Source organism: Phascolarctos cinereus, unplaced genomic scaffold (genome assembly GCF_003287225.1).
Source record: "Phascolarctos cinereus isolate Bilbo 61053 unplaced genomic scaffold, phaCin_HiC Scaffold_4;HRSCAF=312, whole genome shotgun sequence".
Classification (NCBI taxonomy): Eukaryota; Metazoa; Chordata; class Mammalia; order Diprotodontia; family Phascolarctidae; genus Phascolarctos; species Phascolarctos cinereus.
Window position 1 is genome coordinate 81,700,297 of NW_027555847.1, and position 21,473 is coordinate 81,721,769.

The 21,473-nt window shown below is 50.5% G+C and overlaps 1 protein-coding gene across 1 annotated transcript; it reads left to right on the forward strand.

The window, feature by feature from the left end:
- The first annotated feature begins 3,096 nt into the window (after window positions 1-3,096).
- Window positions 3,097-20,770, forward strand: NACAD (NAC alpha domain containing). Its single transcript, XM_078152288.1, is given in 10 exon segments — window positions 3,097-3,325; window positions 11,480-13,423; window positions 13,426-16,893; window positions 17,083-17,238; window positions 17,832-17,920; window positions 18,890-18,973; window positions 19,437-19,583; window positions 19,786-19,914; window positions 20,108-20,230; window positions 20,666-20,770. Coding segments are annotated over 10 exon segments (6,222 nt in total). The 5' UTR covers window positions 3,097-3,258; the 3' UTR covers window positions 20,681-20,770.
- Window positions 20,771-21,473: the final 703 nt, after the last annotated feature.

Below are 21,473 nucleotides of genomic sequence, written 5' to 3' on the forward strand. Positions count from 1 at the left end.
TCTGTGAAATCATCTAATTGGACTAGAGCAGAGATATTCAAATTAGTCTGTAAATGTTTTTGTAAGATATTTTGGTACCTTTCGATGTAATTAGTTTCCTATGTATTTTTTATGCATTTTAGAACATTCTGAGAATATTCATGCATTTAAGAACAATTACTTTAATTCTGAGAAAGGAAGGATCCATAGGTTTCACCAGATGTCAGGCATCAGAGACTGGACTCAATGCAGTCCTGACTCCTGATGTCCAATATTCTTTTCATTACACCACACTGCCCCCAGTGAAGAGAAGGAAGAAACAATAATGATTATAAGTTTTCTACCTGGGAGACATACAGAAGTACAAAAATTTGAAAGAGTTCAGTTCTGAATATGTATGGATTTCTGGGTGGAAGAGACAACTAGAAATATCTATAAAATGGTAGAATTTAGAGCTGAAAAATATAATTTCACAGATTGGGAAACTGAGCCTTCCCCCCCCAACAAAAAAGGTAAAGTGATCTACCTAAGGTCATGCAACAAAAATAACAGACCAGACCAGATCTCCAACTCTAAATACAGTGCTATTTTTCAGTACCAGCTGAGAGTTCTGTTATTCAATTGGGGGGGGGAGGTAGAAAAAATTACCTAATTACAGTCTTTTAAATCATTGATCTCTGCCCAAGAGCCCTCCTCCCTCACCTGATCCCAGTGAGCCCTACCTCCTTTCTTCCCTTATTGCTCTGGAAATGGCTGCTGATGCAGCTGGGCCCTGTGGTTACCAGGCAACTGGGAAGTGGTTTCCATGGTGACCACTACTGGATAACTGGGAGGACCAATCTTTTCTGAGTTCCACCCCTTTATAATCTAGCTTTGACTCTTGGATGAGAGGAGCTAATTGTTATATAGAGTTGTTTTCCACTATACCACACCTCCTCCCTAGCCCCAGCTACATGACGGGGAAAAGGACTAATAATCTATTTTTGGTTCCCTTTCCCCTCAGCATGGCATTTCAGAAAGAGGAGTCAACATAAGGTAGTGGAAAGAGCCATTAGTCTGCAATCAGAGGACCAGGCTTTGGGGAAATTTGCTTCCCTCAGTGGGGCCCAGTATTCTTATCTATAAAATGAAGGGCTGGACCACATGATTTCTAAAGTCTCTGCCACCCCTAGCTCTGAACTAAGCACTTCACAGTTATTTCATCCTCATAACAACTCCGGGAGGTAGATGCTATTATAATCTCCATTTTATGGATGAAGAAACTGCTGCGAATGGGTTAAGTGTAGTATCTGAGGTCACATTTGAACTCAGGTCTTCCTGAGGGGCAGCTAGGTGGCAGTGGCAGTCCTGAAGTCAGGAAGATTCATCCTCCTGAGTTCAGATCTGGCCCCAGACACTTCCTGTGGTACCCTGAGCAAATCACTAAATACTGTTTGCCTCAGTTTCTCATCTGTAAGATGAGCTGGAGAAGGAAATGGCAAATCACTCCAGTATCTCTGCCAAGAAAACCCCAGCTGGGGTCAAAAAGAGTAGGTCACAACTCAACAACCCAAACTTCCTGACTCCAGGCAGGATGCTCTAACCACTGCACCACCTAGACACCCCTCAGCTTGTCCAACCTCCCCATTTTGCATATGGTAAGCTTTGCATACAAGTTCTGAGAGGGGCGTGTCCCTTCTGAGCTGATCGTGCCTTGGTAAGCACTTTAAATTTTGAGTCAGAAAGAACTGGGTTTGAATTGGTCAGTTGACACTGTGAGAAAGGACAAGTCACTTAGTCTGAATTTATTTCCTCATCTGTACAATGGAGATAATTCCTGTCACGGTTACTTCATAGAGTTGTGAGGCTCAAATAAAATAGTCCGAGAAAAGAGTACTTTGTAAATCTTTTTGAAATGCTAAATGGTTCTAGAGATGTTGATGATATGGTCTGGAACTGGCCAATCCGGAGTCCGGAGAGGGAAGAGTAGCTGTCATCCTGGGGAGAGGGAAGTTTTATAATGGGGGGGGAGGACGTTGCACTGCGCACCTCTGTGATCTGATGGGTGGTTAAGCATAGGAGCTGCGGCAGGTTAACAACAAAAGAAGCAGGGAGTTTTGTTTGTTTTGCTTTTTTCTTTTTGGAGGGGGAGAAGCTTTATTTTTGTGTTAATAATACCTCACATTCAAATTGAGCTATTAGGTTGAAAAAGAATTTTTCTCATAATAGCCACATGAGGAAACAGAGGCTCAGAGAAGGGCTCTTTCGTATATATTTATATGTATGTGTGTGTGTGTATATATATATATATATATATATATATATATATATATATATATTGTGTGTATATATATATATGTATGAATATATATATATCCTATAGGTCTAGTAAAAATACATGGTAAATAGGGTCATTGGACTGGACCTATTTTTACTGGCACTACCACCTGTGCACATTGTTGCCTCCCTTTTAGGGAAGAGAAAACTAGACATATGGAGATTGAGTGACTTGCCGGTGATCATACAACGGGTGTCAGAGGCTAGATTTGAGCTCTGCTCTGTTGGACTCCGAAGACCAGCCCTCTCTCAATACTGCCAAGCTGCCCCTGGGATGACTGAGCCCCATTGCCTGCAGGCTAGAGCTTGTCAGTCGCGACATGGCGCCCCCCGTCAGTTCGGGTGCCCGGGCTCGTTTATGTCCTTGTTCGATGCTTGCAGGCTGCCTGGGACAGGAGGACCCCGGGACTGTGCAAAGCACCCCACCCATGCACGCAGGAGGCAGACGGAAACCTAAGACAGGGAACACCAAAGTGGAGCATCGGGGGCGATGGGGGGAGGGGGGCCCTCTGGCAGCCTTGGCCTCCCTCACCTCTTCCCTTTGATGCCTCCCCATCCTTCCTCCATCTCCTTGTCCTGGTTCTCTACGTCTCCCTCCACCCCCGATCCTGGTCCCATCCCGTCCCTTCCCCCGCCACCGCGGGCTCTGCAGTGCCTGGCACACACTCGGCGGGGGGAGGTGGAGGGGGACCGTGGAGGGCGGGGCTGAGGGGACGGAGTAAGCGGTGACATCATTGGCCTGACCCCCCCCATACACACACACACACACGCGCGCGCGCGCGCGCACACACACACACACACACACACACACACACACACACACACACACACTCACTCACTCACTCACTCCCACCCTGCTGGCAGCGAGGAGGCAGCGGCGGGGAGGGCGGGGAGGAGGGAGGGGCCGCACCGCGGATCCGCCAGGTCCCCCAGTCCGCCCCGCCAGGCCCCCAGCCAGCCAGCATGCCCGGGGAGGCGGCCCGCGCCGAGCTGCTGCTGCCCGCGGGGGGTGGCCCGGGCCCTCGCACAGGTGAGAACTCGAGAGAGCGGGGCCCGCACCTGAGAAGGGTAGGGGAGGAAGGGAGGGTCAGGCGGCCGGGCTGGGGTCCGAGGAGCCAAGAGGGAGGGGTCAATGACAGCGCGGCCCCGAGCCGTCCCTGCCGTCCGCCGCCTTTGCCCTTCTGGCATCCTTCCCTCCATCCCTGTGGCCCTCCTCATCCCCCAGCGCCTAGCTCTCTGCTTCACTGCTCCTTCTCCTTTCTCCTCCAGCTCTTTACCCTCTCTGTCTCTGCTCCCCGTCTCAGCCCACTCTGCCCCCTCCCTGCATTACACTCTTTCCTTCAGTCCCTTCTGGTCTCTGACTGTCTTATGCTTAATTTCCAGGCTAAGCCTCCTTCCCCTACCCCATCTTCTATCCTAGCCCACATCGTTCCTCCTTTACTCCTGTCATCCTCGTTGGTCCCTTCTGGGCTAGAAGGTGTGTGGGGAGGGGCGGGGGGGGTTGCGGGTCGTGGGGGGATAATGACACCTACACGGTTGGGAAGGAAGGGAAGTTTGGAAATGGGTGGGAATCTCTCAGGGATGAGTAAAGAGGTGACTGGAGAGTGGAATTGTACACCAGGAGGAGGAATAGATTAGGCCTCGGGTCTGGCTTGGGGGGGGCGGGGGGAGGTGGTGGACTGGAAGGGAGGTTGTCTGTGGAGCTATGAAGATTTGCATCTCTTTCCTATCCCCTTGGCCCTGCCCTTGCCCTCTCTGCCCTTGAGCTTAAGGGCACTATCCCAGTGCTTGAGCTAAGCACTACCCAGGGTACAGTTTCCTACAGACTGCCACCTTCAGATTTCTACCCAGCCCCTTAAGAGGGGTTACAGATTAGGGAAAGAACTTGTGTATTTCCCAGGGGTCTGATCCCATGATCTCCCATTCCGTGGAGCATGCTTTGAGCAAAATCATAGCTTACCTATCCCTCTTATCTTGAGCCAAAGGAGTAACTGTTTCCCAAAATGGCCCACTTGAACCTTATGAGTCCTAGGCCCCAGCCCGGTTTGTAGTTTCCCGGCTCATTGGCTCCTGGCTTTGCTTTGTTTTGTTTTGTTTTGATAAAGGGAGAAGAATATCACAAATGGGAAGGAATTACTCTGCCAGTTTAAGGACAGGCATTCCCAGAGCTCCCTATGAATGTGTTCAGATGACCTAAACACATGAAGCTGCTCCCCTGGGGTTAGGAGGGAGGTACCCATGGCCTCAGGAACAGAGAGGCTGGGGTAAAGACAACCATGAAGGTCCTGAGTATGGGGACAAAGTTGGAGGGCACAAAGAGTACTAGAGAAAGGACTGAGCTTGAGGGGATAGACACAGGAGAGATGGAGAGAAGGAAAAGTAGGCCTTGAAGGCATGTGGGCATGCAAAGGAAACCCACCTGAAGGAAGAAAGAGATAGACCTAAGGAAGCTTTTGGAGTATCTGTTCTTAGTCAAGAATGACTGTCTGGGGAGCAGAAGAAGGTCTGCCTAGGGGGCCAAGCTACAGTGCTTTTAATGAACTGGTGTGGGGGGGTGCAGAAATTGATGAGGGTAGCTAGGAACGGGAGCTTGCCCACATGCCCAATGGTTGCCCATCCCAGACCCTCCAGGACTAGCCCCACCCCACTGAAATACTTCCCCCTTGGGCTCACTGGGCCAACTGGCAACAATTGGATTTTTCCTCAAAGTGCTCATAGCTGATGGGAGAGGAGGGAGGCAAGGGAGGAACAGAGAGAGATACTGGAAAGTGCATATGGACACCCTGGGAAATCTCACCTCAACAGACTCAAATCCCTTCCTCCCCTAACTCAAATGGAAGCTGATTCAGTAAGAAACAGACTGGCCTTGGGAGGTCCTCTTTCCCACTCTTGTGACCCCTTTTAGATAGGTATAGCCAGCTTAAAACTCATACCTGGTTAATGGAGCCCTCAGCTCCCAATAAGGGGGGGATCCCCACAAAACCATACACTTTGTAAGGAAGAGGGTAATTTCTCCCAATTTAGGAAATGGTTACTCTATTAGCTCAGAAAGAGCATTTATATTAGCACTTTACATATATTATCTCATTTCATCCTCTCTACAACCCTGTGAGTTAAGTGCTCATTATATCTACTTAAATGATGAGAAAACTGAGGCTGAGAAAGCTTAAGTGATTTGCTCAAAGGTCTACAGTCTGAGGGAGGATTTGAACTCAGGTCTGATTCCAAATCCAATGCTCTATCAATACACCACCTTGTTTTCTCAAATCCCATAGAAAAGAGAGATTGAAATGGCAGATGGCAGCTGGGTCAGGAGATTCTACAGCCTACCTCCAGCCCCTATCCAGGGTTTCAAGAGACCAACAATTCTGATTTCTACCTCCCCTACCCAACAATTAGGCCTCATGCTTTCTGAGACCCCTCTAGTTTCCCCATTTCCCTGCCTCACTATATGGGACCCTCATGCCTTCAGGCTATGTCCCCACACCAGCCTCCCAAAATCCATCATAATAACAGCTGGCATTCACATCATTTACAAAATGCTTTCAATCCCTTGTCTTGCTTGAACCTTACATCATCCCCATGAGAGAAGTCATGTCGATATTACCACCATTTTAGGATCGGAGGGGATGAGTTGCTCAGGTCCCACAAGTAACAAGTGCCAGAATTAGGGTTTAACTTTGAGTCTTCTGCTCTATTACAGTACTCTCCCCCTCTCCCAGGGGATGAGATCCCTCCCCATACACATAACGACTTCTTAGGGCACAAAGCCATGGGCAGAGGATTTCACCCAAAGGAGAAGGAAGACCTCAAAGCATCTTCTTAACCCCAACCAGCCAGCCCAACTCCAGGGGACGGAGAGAAAACCAGCCAACGATCTCTGGGCAAAGGGACCAGCTATTTGGGAGTGAACTAAGACTGGTGGTTTCCCCTACATAATTGGATAATGACCTTCCTGTCTCCAAAGAGAAGGGAGACCTAGGTCCCCTTAGGGCAGGGACCCTCCATCCTTCCTTATATAAAGTTCATCCATCAGCCACACCCACTCCCAAGATCCTTTGGGGCAAGGCTGGAGGCTTCCAGGTGCTTGGAGTTAGTCCCACCCCTAGGTCGCTGTCGACCTAGCTATCTATCTCTCCCGGCTCTGCCTCAAGCTCTGTATCAGCAGTTTTCTCAGTCACAGTAAGAAACCTAAAGCTTTCCATTCCTCTCTGGTCCCCCTCAGCTGCTTCTCTTCTCAGTGGAAGCTAAGGCTAGTCCCAAGGTGAGGACCCCCCCCATTAACCTCCTTTCAGGATGATTACTCCCCAGTACCAGATGCAGCTGACTGGTGAGTTTCCCAGCCTGGGCTGAGGGTGGGGCAGCCTTCTAGGTAGCTAAGGGTGGAATCACCCCAGAGCCTAGAACTGGATGGAAGGGTTTATGGAGGTGACATTCCCACTATCTTGGTGGTGAAGGAGTTTGTTTTCTGAAGGATGCCTCTTCCTCCCGAAGAGAATTTTCCCCCACCTCTAGGGTGTCTGCTTGTGACCTTGTTCCCAGGGAGAGTGGGGATACCCAGTTTATTTGGGAGACCCTCAAGTTCTTAGATATCTCCCTCTCTCCTACCCCACCAATGGGGCCTTTGCTTTGAGCTGACCCTCCCCCAAGAACAGCACAGAGATGGAGATTATAGATTGGGGGTGGAGGTGGTGGGGGAAGCCTATGGTATCTCAAAATAATCACAGGTGATATGTGTTGAGCCTTTATTTTATCACAGTATTGGTTGTGAGATCAGTAATATAAGTACTACTAATGCCATCTTACAACTAGTGAATCCCAAGTCACGTGAGATTATTGGTTGTACTGTTGGGATTTGAACTCTGGGTGTCTTAGGCCAAATTTAGTGGGAGTTTTTCTTGTGGCTGTCAAGCTGTCAAAGCTGAAGGGAAACTTAGAGAGCATCCAGTCATACCTACTCATTTTTATAAAGGAGTAAACGAGGCTACTAAAGAGTTTTACCCTGCCTTGGCCCAAAAGGACCTGAGTTTTTGTTTCCTCCCTACTTCCCTTGCCTGGCACTGTTTGTGGACCTACCCTCTTTCCTCAGATGTGACCGGAGATAGGAGATAGGAGTTGAGATGTAGAGTGCCATGGAACTCTGAGCTCTTGCAAGTAGATATCAGGACCCTGCTTCTTCCATCTTGGGCGGGGCAATAGACAGGGGCTGAAGTGTCCCATGTGGTAAAAGAGACTATTAGGACAATGGTGATAGGATGGCCCTGTGGTCTTAAAGTCAGGACAGAGAAAAACAACTAGACTCCCAAAACAGGCTGGGAAAAGGCGCCCCAAACATTGCCCATCTTCCACTCGGAGCAGGCTCTCCTGAATTCTGTCTGATTTGATGTGCCTTATTTCCTGGGCACATACATACTAGATGGTCCACAATTCTTTGCAGAAGGCTCCTGATTCAGCCTGGTTAGTGGAAAATGATGGGTTTGAGTGGAGAGGCTGGCTACTTTCTAACTTGCTGGTCTTTGAGCCCTGTTTCCTTAACCCTCAAATGGGAGATCATGCTGCTTAACCTATGGCCCAGGGTTGTTGGGAAATAATAGATATAAAGCACCTGCTGTAGAAACATTAGCTAGTTTTCTCCTCTCAGGGCACCTTAAAAGGCATGGCTAAAGCAATCTGCAATCATTTGTTTTCGATCCAGTGGTTCCTTCAATTAATGGTTCCTATTTTCATTAGGGACTGTTAGCACCCCCAAAATGGCATTATTTAGAATTGAAGAAGGGCTTGTTTATACTTGTATTTTCTATTCCATTGATTAAAAAAAAATTTGCCAAGCTCCAACAAGGGAGAATGAAATAAACTATTGGATTGAGAGCATGAGTTTTGACCCTTCTGATCAATCCCCGGGATCTTAGCAGTAGGGTCAGAGTGCACACAGGTTACCATGATAACAGACACATTTATGCTCCTTAGAGTTTGTAGAGTTGGAACAAGCATGAGGCTTAAGTACCGAAGGTGTTATTATCTCCATTTTACGGATGAAGAAACTGAGATACAGGGAGGTTGAATGACTTAGGATAATAGGACTAGAGCTGAAGGGAACTTCAGAGGCTGGCTCCTTTTGGGATTTTGTTTTTGTTTTTGGTTTTTTTTACAGATAAAGAAACTGAGGCTCAGAGGTTGAATGGGATGATGTCCTACCCAGCCAGTAAGTGCTTGAGGTGGTAGTCAAACCTAGACCTTTCCAAACTCCTGGTCCAGCTCATTCCACCACATCCTGTGGTATTTATATGCATTTCAGTGATTCTGAAAGGCCTTCCTTACCTCACTGTGCTCACCCTGGGATTTACTTAGCCAAAGGCCTGTAGGGGAGTGACCTGGAGATTTGATCTTGTGCTTCTTTGTATATCAAAGGGCCTTCCCAGTTCCCATTCTTGGAACTACTCTAGGAAACAAAGGGAAGAAGAATAGAATCCTGAGATTCTAGTGCTGGTTGCTGGTCTTCTGGCCTCAGAATCTAGGGCTAGTGGCAAACACTCACGCCTCAGGACACCCTTAATAGGAAGCTAACACCTTGTGGCCAGGGCATCCTTGGGGATGCTTTGGCAGGGGTCTCCCAATCCCCCTTCTGCTCTGGGGAGCTTGTCTTTCTCTGATTGATTCCTCTTCCAGCTAGGATCTAGGCTGACCCTAGGGAAGGTGAGGCATCACTCTTGGGGCCTATACTTAGAATTCGAGCTGGCCTTCCAGCCTTCAGTGGAAGCAAAATGCTGAGTCAGGGCCCTGGGCTGGCTGTCTCGTGCTGGGATGCATCTGGCTTCCCTCCATCTTCCAATTGCAGCCTGGTCCCTGGGGTGAGATACTCCTCCTCCCCAGCAGAGAGTAACTTCCTGACCAGGCGGTAATCTGGTCAGTTCACTTCAATTCAACAAACATTTGTTAAAGTACCCACTGTGTAGAAAGTGCTGAGGAGAAAGACAAACAATAGAAATTGTTCTGGCCCTCAAGGAGCTTACAGGATTGAAGTTCCATTCAGATTTAATGTGGGAGCTGGAGTAGAAGACACCAGGGAGGTAGAAGACCTTTTCCCCTTCTTGGTCCTTTCTGTACCAAATCTCCACTGTCCCAGAGGTAGGGATGGGCTAGGTAAAGTCATCAGGATATTCTGGATTCTAGGGCAATGGCAAGGGAGCTGTGTCTCCAGCTTCTTCTCTCCTCCCTTGCTCTCCCTAGGCCTCCATTTCCCCATCTTTAAAATACGCATAGCTAATACACAACCCTTTTAGATGGGAGGCATGTAGTGTAGTGGAAAGAGCCGAGTTCAAATCCTGATTCTTACTAAACTGGGGTGATCCAGGCAGGTCACTTTGACTTGGCGGATCTCAGTTTCCTCATCTTGTAAAATGAGGGCTTTGGGCTACACGACCCCTAAGATCCCTTTCCAAAAGTTCTTCACTTAGGATCCAGTGAGCCTAAATGATCTCTAAGCTCCCTCCCTCTTCCAGCTCTGAGACTCTAAGATTCTAGCCTCTGTTCTTTGCCCACTAGTGAGGTTACAATAAGCAGATGCTTAATGGGGGGGGGGAGAAGAGGGGGCCCTGGGCCTCTTCCCTCCACTCTCCATTGGTGTCTGACCAATGGGGAAGCGTCTTACTGATCATGACCTCTCCTAAGGGTAGAGGGAGATTCCAAGATCTGGCCACCCTTTCCTCCCCTTCCCCCCAGATCCTCATCCAGGGCTCTGGAGGCTGGGAAAGCGGGAGGGAGACAGAGGGGTGGAATGTGAGGGCCGGCTTATGAAGCCCAATAAGGTTGTGTACCCCTGCCCCCTTTCCTAGCCTGGCTTGGAGAAATAGGGACTTGGGTGTGGGGGGAGGGGAAGCGCTGAGAGATTGCGGCTGTAATTTGAGATGGGAGCTTGGGCATTTTTTTTTAAAGGGATGGATGGAGCCACAGTGGCAGCTCTGGTCTAGAATGAAGGCCTCCCTTCTGGCCTCAGGGTTAGGTCTTCAGGGGTCAGAGCACAGATCTCCTCTGTTTAGGTCAGATCACACATTCAGATGGGATCTTAGGAAATAGCGGAAAAACAAAAACAGTAAAGGCGCATTTGAGAACATCCAGTAACAAATGCCTTGTTTTAAAAAAGACAAGTCTGAGACCCAGAGATGGTAATGGACTCACTAAAGGTCACATAGCTAGTTAGGTGGCAGAACCAGGATTAGAATCCAGGTCTCTCCATCAACAAGCTGGTGTTCTTTCTAGCGTCTCATGCCTGAAGCAAATCTAACTGTCAGGCCAACAGATCTACTTTCCCTCTTTTCTTTCTCTACTCCCCTGGCAGGCTTTCCTCATGGCTGGCCCTCTGGCCTGCTAAGGCTGAGGCACTGCCAGGGAGAGAAGGACCAGAAAGAACCTTAACAATCTGATTCCTTACCTTGGGACTATGGCCTGGCGTTTTGTTAGTTCCATAAGACCTGGCATTGGTGTGATGCATTCAAAATCCATTTCAGAACACTTTTCTGTATCCAAGTTGATAGATATAACCAGGAAATAACAGGATTATTGGAATATATAACAGGGTTATCGGAAATAACCTTGGAGTCCGTCCACAATACCTTGGAAAACCTGTGTTTGAGCCCTGACTCAGGCAGCTGTTTCTATGGGCAATAGCTTAACTCGCTGACACTAGGTTTCTTCATCCATAAAACGAATACAATGCTAGAGTTGGAATCAGAAAGACTTGAGTTCAAATCTAGCCTCAGACACTATCTGTGTGATTCTAGGTAAGTTATATAACCTCTCTGCTTTCTACAGTTTCCTCATCTGTAAAATGGGGATAAAACACCTACCTGCCAAGGCTGAGAATCAAATGGGAGAACCTATGTAAAGCACTTTACAAACCTTACAATGCTATGTAAATGTTTGCTGTGCTAAGGGATGCACATGTAAGGGACTACAGAACAAGAGTTACTGTTGATCATTCTAGAAATGTTGTTGTCATCTTACCCAGGAGAAGAGTGAGGTTTCGGTCGATGAAGGGATTTGTCTAAGGTCCTACACCCGGTTGTATTAGTCAGTTGATAGCCCAGGTCTTGGGCCTGGTCTCCACTTTCTGAGAAATCACTAAGTGAGGCCTTCTTCTTGTTCTTCCTTCCCCAGGACCTTCATGCCTTCTTTCTCTTTTCCACAGTTGAACCCCATGATGCTGCTGCCTCTACACCCAGTGGGGACCTGCCCATGCCTGAGGACTTGTCCATGCAGGGGGACCTGACGCCAGGGCCAGCCTCTATCCCCTTAGCCTTCCTACCCGCCAAGCACGGTGACCGGCCGCAGCCAGAGGGGGCCAGCTCGGATGCTGGAGTGGGCAGCACCAGTTCTGGTCGAACTGCCTTGGGAGAGTGCAGCCCCGTGGTAGGACCCCCAAAAGGACTCCCTGAGGAACCCCTCATCCTGGAGAGTCTGGAGCCTCGGGTTGTGATGGGTGAAGAGACAAGCAGTGGCGGGTCCCAGCAGGCCACCACAGAGCTGCCCAAGGAGCCCCAGGCAGCTGAACCCCTGACAGTGACAGATTCAGAGCTCAGGGACTTGGAGGGTAGGCGGGCTGGCCCCAGCCCGCCCCCCGAGCTGCTCTCTCAGGGTGACCTCCCTGTGCCTTCCCCCCGCCTGGACCCAGACCCTTACTTCACAGCTCCTTCCACCCCCACCAAGGTGGCCTGTTCCTATCTGTTCACCCACTCTCTCTGCCTGAGTGAGGAACCCAGTGACACTGAGGTCGATATCCTCGGCTCACCACCCACATCCCCCTCTGGCTCCTACATCACCGCAGAGGGGGGCAGCTGGGCCTCTTCTAGCAGCTTTAGCACATCCCCGTCCTGTTCCCCCAACCTGCTAATGGAGACTGAGGGGCTGGACTCTCCTGAGAACGGGGACTTCTCCCTCCTCTGCTCCAATGAGGAAGGTGGCCAAGAGAGTCCCCTTGGCGGGGCCTCTGACTCGGATGACACGGAGCTCCTGCCTGTAGGGCCTCGGGACCTCCCCTCCTCAGAATCGAGCCTCTCTGGGGACAGCGGCTCCTCCTGGAGCCCAGGAAGGAGAGGGGATTCCTTCCCGGACATCAGCATTCCTGGCAGTGATACTATGATCCCGGCCACCTTGCTACCTTTCCGAGGCAGTCTGATCTTTGAGGCCGATGCTGTGGAGATCATGCTGTTGCCCCAGGAGGAAACTCCGAGCAGAGATAGTGAAGGTGAGGATGACAGCACTTCAGCCTCCTTCCTACAGTCCCTGTCAGAGATGTCCATCAATGAGGGTGTGGATGAGGCCTTTGCCTTCCGAGATGACACTTCAGCTGCCTCTTCAGACTCTGACTCGGTTTCCTATGCTGGGGAGGAGGATGAGAGGCTCTATAGTGAAGAGCCCCATGCCCAGCCTCCGCTCCCTCTCCGGCCTAGCTCCCCAGAGTCTGGGGATAGCTTAGCTGAGAAGGAGGAGGAAGTAGTAGCTGCACAGCTCCCAGCCCAGTGCACAGGGCTTGGCTTAGGTGTGGAGTCTGCTGCCATGGCATCGACCTTTCAGTCCCTACAAGAAACGGGTCTAGATCCCATCGCAGTGACAACATCCCAGACCATACAAAAAGTAGCAGACCTGGAACCCATTGCTATGTCAGTGGCTCCTCAGACCCTACAAGAAACAGCAGGCCTAGAACCCATTGCCAAGAAGACATCGCTGACCCTACAAGAAACAGCAGGCCTAGAACCCATTGCCATGAAGACATCCCAGACTATACAAGAAGCAGCAGCTCTAGAGTCCATTGCCATGAAAACATCGCAGACCCTACAAGAAACAGGCCTAGAACCAATTACCATGAAGACATCCCAGACTATACAAGAAGGAGCAGATCTAGAGTCCATTGCCATGAAGACATCCCAGACTATACAAGAAGAAGCAGATCTAGAGCCCATTGCCATGAAGACATCACAGACCCTACAAGAAACAGTAGGCCTAGAACCCATTGCCATGAAGACATCCCAGACTATACAAGAAGGAGCAGATCTAGAGCCCATTGCCATGAAGACATCACAGACCCTACAAGAAGCAGCAGCTCTAGAGTCCATTGCCATGAAGACATCCCAGACTAACAAGAAGGAGCAGATCTAGAGCCCATTGCCATGAAGACATCGCAGACCCTACAAGAAGCAGCAGCTCTAGAGTCCATTGCCATGAAAACATCGCAGACCCTACAAGAAACAGGCCTAGAACCCATTGCCATGAAGGCATCCCAGACTATACAAGAAGAAGCAGATCTAGAGCCCATTGCCATGAAGACATCGCAGACCCTACAAGAAACAGTAGGCCTAGAACCCATTGCCATGAAGACATCCCAGACTATACAAGAAGGAGCAGATCTAGAGCCCATTGCCATGAAGACATCGCAGACCCTACAAGAAACAGGCCTAGAACCCATTACCATGAAGACATCCCAGCCTATACAAGAAGATCTAGAACCCATTGCCATGAAGACATCCCAGACCATACGAGAAGAAGATCTAGAACCCATTGCCATGAAGACATCCCAGACTATACAAGAAGCAGTAGATCTAGAGTCCATTGCCATGAAAACATTGCAGACCCTAGAAGAAACAGTAGGCCTAGAACCCATTGCCATGAAGACATCCCAGCCTATACAAGAAGAAGATCTAGAGCCCATTGCCATGATGACATCCCAGACTATACAAGAAGGAGCAGATCTAGAGTCCATTGCCACGAAGACATCCCAGACTGTACAAGAGGAAGCAGATCTAGAGCCCATTGCCATGAAGACATCACAGACCCTACAAGAAACAGTAGGCCTAGAACCCATTGCCATGAAGACATCCCAGCCTATACAAGAAGAAGATCTAGAGCCCATTGCCATGATGACATCCCAGACTATACAAGAAGGAGCAGATCTAGAGTCCATTGCCACGAAGACATCCCAGACTGTACAAGAAGAAGCAGATCTAGAGCCCATTGCCATGAAGACATCGCAGACCCTACAAGAAACAGTAGGCCTAGAACCCATTGCCATGAAGACATCCCAGCCTGTACAAGAAGAAGTGGATCTAGAGCCCACTGCCATGATGACATCCCAGCCTATACAAGAAGAAACAGATCTAGAACCCATTGCCATCATGATATCCCAGCCTATACAAGAAGAAGCAGATATAGAACCCACTGCCATGAAGACATCAAGGCCTATAAAAGAAGCAGATCTAGAACCTGTTGCCACGAAGACATCCCAGCCTATACAAGAAGAAGCAGATCTAGAACCCATTGCCATCATATCCCAGACCCTACAAGAAGCAGATCCAGAACCCACTGCCATCATGACATCCCAGCCTATACAAGAAGCAGCAGAGATAGAACCCATTGCCATCATGACATCCCAGACCATACGAGAAGCAGATCTAGAACCCATTGCCATCATGACATCCCAGACCCTACAAGAAACAGTAGACCTAGAACTCATTACCATGAAGACATCTCAGGCCCCACAAGAAACAACAGACCTGGAACCCATTGCTATGGACACATCTCACACCCTAAAAGAAATGGGAGGCTTAGAACCTATTGCCATGATGACATCTCAGACCACACAAGAAGCAGTAGGCCTAGAACCCATTGCCCTGACATCTCAGACAGTACAAGAAACAGTAGGCCTAGGCCCTATTGCTATGGCAGTGACCCCTCAGATCCTACAAGAAGATCTAGAACCCAGTACTGTGACATCTCAACCATTACAAGAAGTAAGCCTAGAACCAATTGCTGCAGCAGTGACCCCTCAGACTCTGCAAGAAGAAACGGGCTTCACATTAGGCCTGGAGCCTATTGCTATGGAGATATTTCAGGCTGACAGGACGCAGGTAACACCAGAGACCCTCCCTGCCATGGGGCAGGAGGAGGGAGAGGGAGAGAAACAAGAATGCCTCCAGGATGAAGAAGAGCCAAGGGAGGGCCTTGTTGCCTGTTTCAATATAGATGAGGAAGCTGAACCATTGTCCCCCCAGAGAGAAACTCTGCCAGAGGCTTGGGAGCTGGCAGATGGCCAAGACCAAGGTGTTGAGGGGCAGGAGGCGCTAGCTGGTGAGGATGAAGGCTTGAACCCTCTGGCTGAGCAAGGTTATGTAGTCATTTCCAAAGGCTCTGAGGATGCCTCATCAAGGGATGTCAGTGGAGAAGGGTGTCCCCCTGTCTCCCTGGAGTGTTCCCTTCAGTGGCCTCCACGCCATCTGGAAGAGGAATCAGATTTGGAAAATGAGGGCTCTGTTGGTGAGAATGAGAGTTCAGAACAGCACTTAGTGTCTCCCACAAAGATGGATCTTGTGCCAGGGTCACTGGATGCTATCCAATCCTCTAAGGAGATCAGAGCTCCAGGGCCCAGTTCTGGACCTGGCCTGGAAGAAACAGATGTCCTGAGGAAGGAGTTACTGAGAGAGATCGAATTTAATCTGGAGGAAAACTGCCCAGAGGAGCCATCTCAGAAGTCTCTACCCAGTGGTGAAATCCTAGAACCCAGTGAAGCCCTTGAGCCTGTGCTTAGAGCAAAGGAGTCCCATGGTACCTCAAGGGAAGGTTCCCCAGGTTCCCCAGTGTTATCTGAGGGCCCCCAGCTAAAGACTGACTTGAGGTGGGACACTGAACAGGTATCCTTCCTCAGGCCAGAGGGAGAGGTGCCTAGTTCCTCCTCCCCAGAGGAGCTGTCTGACGTCCCCTTCATGCTCAAGCACCAAGAGACTTTGGTGGTTGCTCCTATACCCCTTGTGGGCACTGATGGCCCCAAACTTTTGGTGGAGAGAGTTCCTTCCTCTGTTTTGTCCTCAAATGACTGTTCCCTTGAAGAACTGAGAGGCCCATCTGAAGAGAAGAGGCCCTCGCCTCAGAGCTCCCTGGGCAGGGAGAAGCCACCAAATCCAGCAGGTGGCCCACACACAAAGTTAGGGAAATCACAGCCCCATTCTGCCGCTCCTGTGCCTACCTTCAAGGAGGCCCAGAGCTCTTCTGCCCCTGTAATCCCAATGCCCAGCACAGTGGCTCCCCAGTCCTCTTCTAGCCCAGAGGCCTCAAGCAATAAGGGCCCCCCACTTCCCTTGACCCAGAAGCAAGAGGGGGGTAGGGTGGAGGGAGCAGTCTCTTCCTCAGCCCGGGCTGTCTCAGGGAACATGCCCCCATCGGCCTTGTGCCCATCAGACCTGGGCACAACAGTAGCAACGCGGAAAGCAGGATCTCCCCGGCACCGTTCTCCAAGGGGTCAAGTCCTAGTGTCCCCTAGAACACCAACCTCAAAAGCGGTCCCCTATGCCAAAGACCAGGCCCCAGCAGGGTCTCCTGAGGTGATCTCAAACCCATGCTCCAGGGGACTCTGGGCAGGGCAGGCTCCCCTGGGGGGGTCTGTACCTCAGGCGGTTCCCAAGCCCCCCATTCCCAGCCAAGTGCCTCCAGGCCCTGCTCCTGGCCCAGGGCTCTGGACCCTAACTCACTCTAGAGGGGGGCCTGCCGCTGTTCGGCAAGAGGAGTGCAGCCCCAGAGATGTAACCCCTCCACCAGGACCCCGGCTGAGCAGAGAAGGTAATAGGGCTGGGGGTGTGCTGGGGCAGGTGTGATGGGAATGCGGCTGGGGCGGGGGTGTGCTGGGGATGGTATGGATGGAAGACGTGGAAGGGGGAAGGGAGGCTGAGGTTGGGCCGTCTTCTGGAGAGAGAGGCTTATGCCAGATTCCCTCTCCTGCCTTTCCATCCATCACTGCCAACCTCCCAGGTACTGATCGACCACCTCTCCAGGGCTCGGTGCAATCACAGTCAAGCTCCTCGAGCGAGGCAGACCCCCTTTCACGATGTACAGAACTGGAAGAGCTACGTCAAGCAGCTAGCATGGCCCTGCGCCCGGCCCCTGGGGCTCTCCCCAATCACAGGGGTGAGTGGCCTTTGGACTGCAGCCTCAAGTGCCCCACAGTCCCACGCAGGGCAGGGGGTAGGGTGGGCTTCAATCACTATCCCCTCACCACATTCTTCAAAGGGCTTTCAAATCCATTGTGAGCCTCCCAACTCTTTATGTTAGGTAAAAAGGGCAAGAGGTGGTTAATGCTTTAACAAATGAGCAAACTGAGGCACAGGCCGGTAAAGCAGCTTACCTGAGTGAGTCAGGAGCAGGGCTAGCACTAGGCCACAGGTCTCCCAGCTGACCAGGGCTTTCTCTGGCTATCTTGTGATCCTGTACCCAGCCTCAGCCTGCCCCAAAGGAGCCCTAGTTTCTTTCTGTGGCTTGAGGAGGGACCCCCCCCCTTCCTACCAGCTATGAGGGCGGGGGCCTCCAGGGTCACTGGCAGTCTCCCTGCTGTTTGTGCCTGAACTTCCAGTGCCTGTCTGGGGGACTGAAGTTGGAGGAGGACATTGAGGTTGAAGAGGTGACCTCCTTCCTCAGAGCAGGGGTGGGGGGGCTTGTCCAGACTAGGTCTAAGCAGTGATTCATTTTTTAAAAAATCTTTCTGAACCCTTCCCCACCTGCAGCATCCCGCAATGATTCTGAGAGTAATGGCGAGTCTCTCCCCGAGTTGGAGGAGCCAGACAGTACTGAACCACAGACTGCACCACCTCAGGTACCCCCTCCCCCCTTCCATCCTAACCACTCTCTGGAGAAGGGTTTGCTAACCTTGAGAATGGGCTCATTCTCTGTCCATGACTTGGGCTGGGGTGAGACCCTAGAGAAACATTCCTCTGGGTGGTCCCTCTGAGACTTCTCTTTTTAGGTAGATAGAGCAACTATAACAACTTAAATTCTTTTTTTTATTGCTTTTTAAAGTTTACAAAGTACATAATTCTGGCATCAGCCTCATTTTACTGAAGAGGAAAACTTCAGTTTGGAGGGGTTGTGATATTTGCCTAAAGTCATTGTCATGAATTGCAGCTTAGAAAGGCTTAATATATGTTATTATTATCTCATTGGATCCTCACAACAACCCTTTGAGGTAGGTGCTTTCATGATTCCCTTTTTACAGTTGAGAAAACTGAGGCAGACAGAAGGCAAGTGAGTTGCCCAAAGTCACACAGCTAGTGTCTAAGGCAGGATTTGAACTCGGGTCTTCTAGCCTCCCGGTCCAGTACTCTATAGATTGGAGCATCTTGCTAGTAAACAGAAGAAGCAAGCTTCACACCCAGGCTTTCTGACTTGTAAGTCAAGAACTCTTTGCAGCCTCTGACTACAGGCTCCTTCTGGGCAGCGACTGACTCTCCTCTAACCTCCCCACAGAAAAACAAGAACAAAACCACCAGCCTAGAAAATACATTATTACTTAATTTGACCCTTCTGTCTGAGGCCTGAAGCAATTCAGGCAGTAGGTCTGGTAAAAGTCAGGCACTATCCAGGTAAGTTTCTTTTATTTTACTCCCTGGGGGCTTCCCTTACTTGACAAGGAATCGGCCTCTGGACTCCTTGACCCTCCAATGGCCCTGCCTCCAGCCACTCCTTGACATTTTGTCTAGCTCTCTGGAAAGCCTAGATTTCAGGAAGACAGGCAGTGTGTTTGCCTGGCATGATCAGTCCAGTTCAGGCTCTGTACCATCCACAGGCCCAGCTGGCCCACTCCGTGGGAAGTGGTGAAGAGACCGTCAATAAAGCCAAGCAGAGCCGTAGCGAGAAGAAGGCCCGAAAGGTGAGTTGCCTCCAAGCACAGAGGGTACGGGTGGGCTCTGGAGGCCATCCTGGGGAGGGCTGGCTTCACCCACCAGGCTGGGCATTCCCTTAAACCCTAGGACCACAGAACATGGAAACCTCTTCTGCCAAATGGGGAAATTGGTAACTGGAGAGTCTCAAGCTAGTTCAGTTGCCTCCTGGCTTAGGGCTTTTGTCCAAGCAGGTGTCTCCTTTATGGATAGTAGTCAACATTTACTTGATATTCCATAGAAATCAAACTAGAACCCCAAAGTGGAATGAAAATTCCTTCTCTTTCCTGGTTAATGACCAAGTCACACATTCTTCTTGGCCCCAACAAAGTGTGATTTCCTTCCCCTCCCTCAGGGGCAGAGAAAGTTGGGGTTGATTCACCCTAAACACGGACAGGCTGTCAGACTGGGTCTGAGGTCATATACTTGCCCTTCTTGTCCTCCCCCTCACAGGCCATGTCAAAGCTGGGCCTGAGGCAGATCCACGGGGTCACCCGAATCACCATTCGGAAGTCTAAGAACATTCTCTTTGTCATCTCCAAGCCTGATGTCTTCAAAAGTCCAGCTTCAGACATCTACATAGTCTTTGGGGAAGCTAAGGTCAGTCTGCTTGGGTCACTCATACTGGCAGGAATGGGGTGGAGAATCACCCTCATGCAGAACTGGGGGAAGGGGGTCAGTTTGGGAGCCATGGAACATGGTCCCCGAGCTGAGAAAGGCAGTATATTCTACCTGAGGGAGAACGGGGATTGTCTGCCTCATCTTCTTCCTTGCACACCTTCCACCCCATCATTCCCTGTAGATTGAGGACCTGTCCCAGCAAGTGCACAAGGCAGCAGCAGAGAAGTTTAAGGTACCGGCCGAACCCTCACCCATCATCACAGAGACAGCACCAGGCCTCAGTGTCAAGGAGGAGAGTGAAGATGAGGAGGTGAGGTTGGGTGGGCCCCGGGGCTCAAAATTCCACAGAGCCATTTATAGGGTCTCTCTGTTCCCAAAGTCATGGGGGAGGGAGGCACATGGGGTCCCGGGGGTGATTTTGAACAGGTCAAGGCAGCCCCACTGGACATGGGGCCCAGCCTCTCCTAGCCATGTGCCATCTCCCGATTCCTGCTTCTTGCCAGGTGGATGAGACGGGCCTGGAGGTACGTGACATTGAGCTGGTGATGGCTCAGGCCAATGTGTCTCGAGCGAAGGCTGTCCGGGCTCTGAGACACAACAATAATGACATCGTCAATGCCATTATGGTGAGCATGGATCCAGGCGAGGCTGAGTACAGAGCTCATGCCATGGGGTAGCACCAAAAGCTTCTGCCCTTTTCTTCTTCCTTTTCTCTCTTCCTCATACCAGGCCTCTCACCTTTCATTAGACCACACTGTTCCCCTCCTTCCTCCCCTGCCAAGTCATTTCCAGAGGCAGCATGTCAAGGGCCTTAGTTGAAGGTCCTAGTGTGTCCTTTTGGAGGATTTTTTGCTCACTTAACCCCAGTCAGCTGTCTCCTTCGCCTTGGTCCCCTGCCTGCTCAGCAGAACTGAAGACAGCGAGTAATACCTTGTCTAGGAGCCAGCTGCTTCCCCCTTTAGGGTTGTTCTGGGGTGGGGTGGGGGAGAAAGGAGGGACCATTGCTTCATGAACCTTCTAGCTCCCAGCCCTGATGTCTCTTTTTTGTCCCTTTCTTGTAGGAGCTGACCATGTAGCCACTGCCCTGCCCGGCCAGCTCCACCCCACTCCCCTTTGCCCCTGCATCCCTCAACTTAATGCTGCTCAATAAACCTGTATTCACTCCCCGTTGCTGTAGAATGCCTTTTACTTCACTACTCCCAGATGGAGGAGACAGGGAGGAAGAGACTAGACCTTCACCCCAGCAGCCTCTCCCCGAGAATTTAAGTCTGGGAAGGGACCTTAGAGACTACCTAGTCCCACCCCTTACTTTATAGAAGAGGAGCTGGGTCCTTGAGAAGCTGTGGCTTGCTCAAGGAGACCTAGTAAGTAGCAAAGCTTAGATTCAAACCCAGGTCCTCTGACTCTGGTCACCATCCTCTGCACTGACTTTAGGATGGTGAAGGAACTGGAGACCGTGCCCGCTGAGGACTTACTGAAGAAAGTGGGGGGAAGTTGAGCCCTGGAGAGGTGACTAGTGGGAGTGGGGTACGAGAATGTGGGACTGGTCTTCTTTGGGAAGATGAAGATGCCTATCTCAGAGGGCGAACACTGTTGTGGCATGTCCTACTAGGGGGTTTTGTGTCCTGAGGACTGAGATCTTTCCCCTCAGATCTCCCTCCCTGAATTTGCCCTAGCTGTTTCCTCCTCTGTAAAAAGAGGGAGCTGGGGTAGATAATATCCGAAGTCCCCTCCAACTCTAATCCCACAGGACAACTGACAGTTCCTAGGAGAAACTCATTTCCTCCCAAGGCTATCCAGGCAACTATCCCCAACTAGCCCCAAATTATTCCCCCTCCATCCTAAGTCTCCTCTTGAAGCACCCACCAT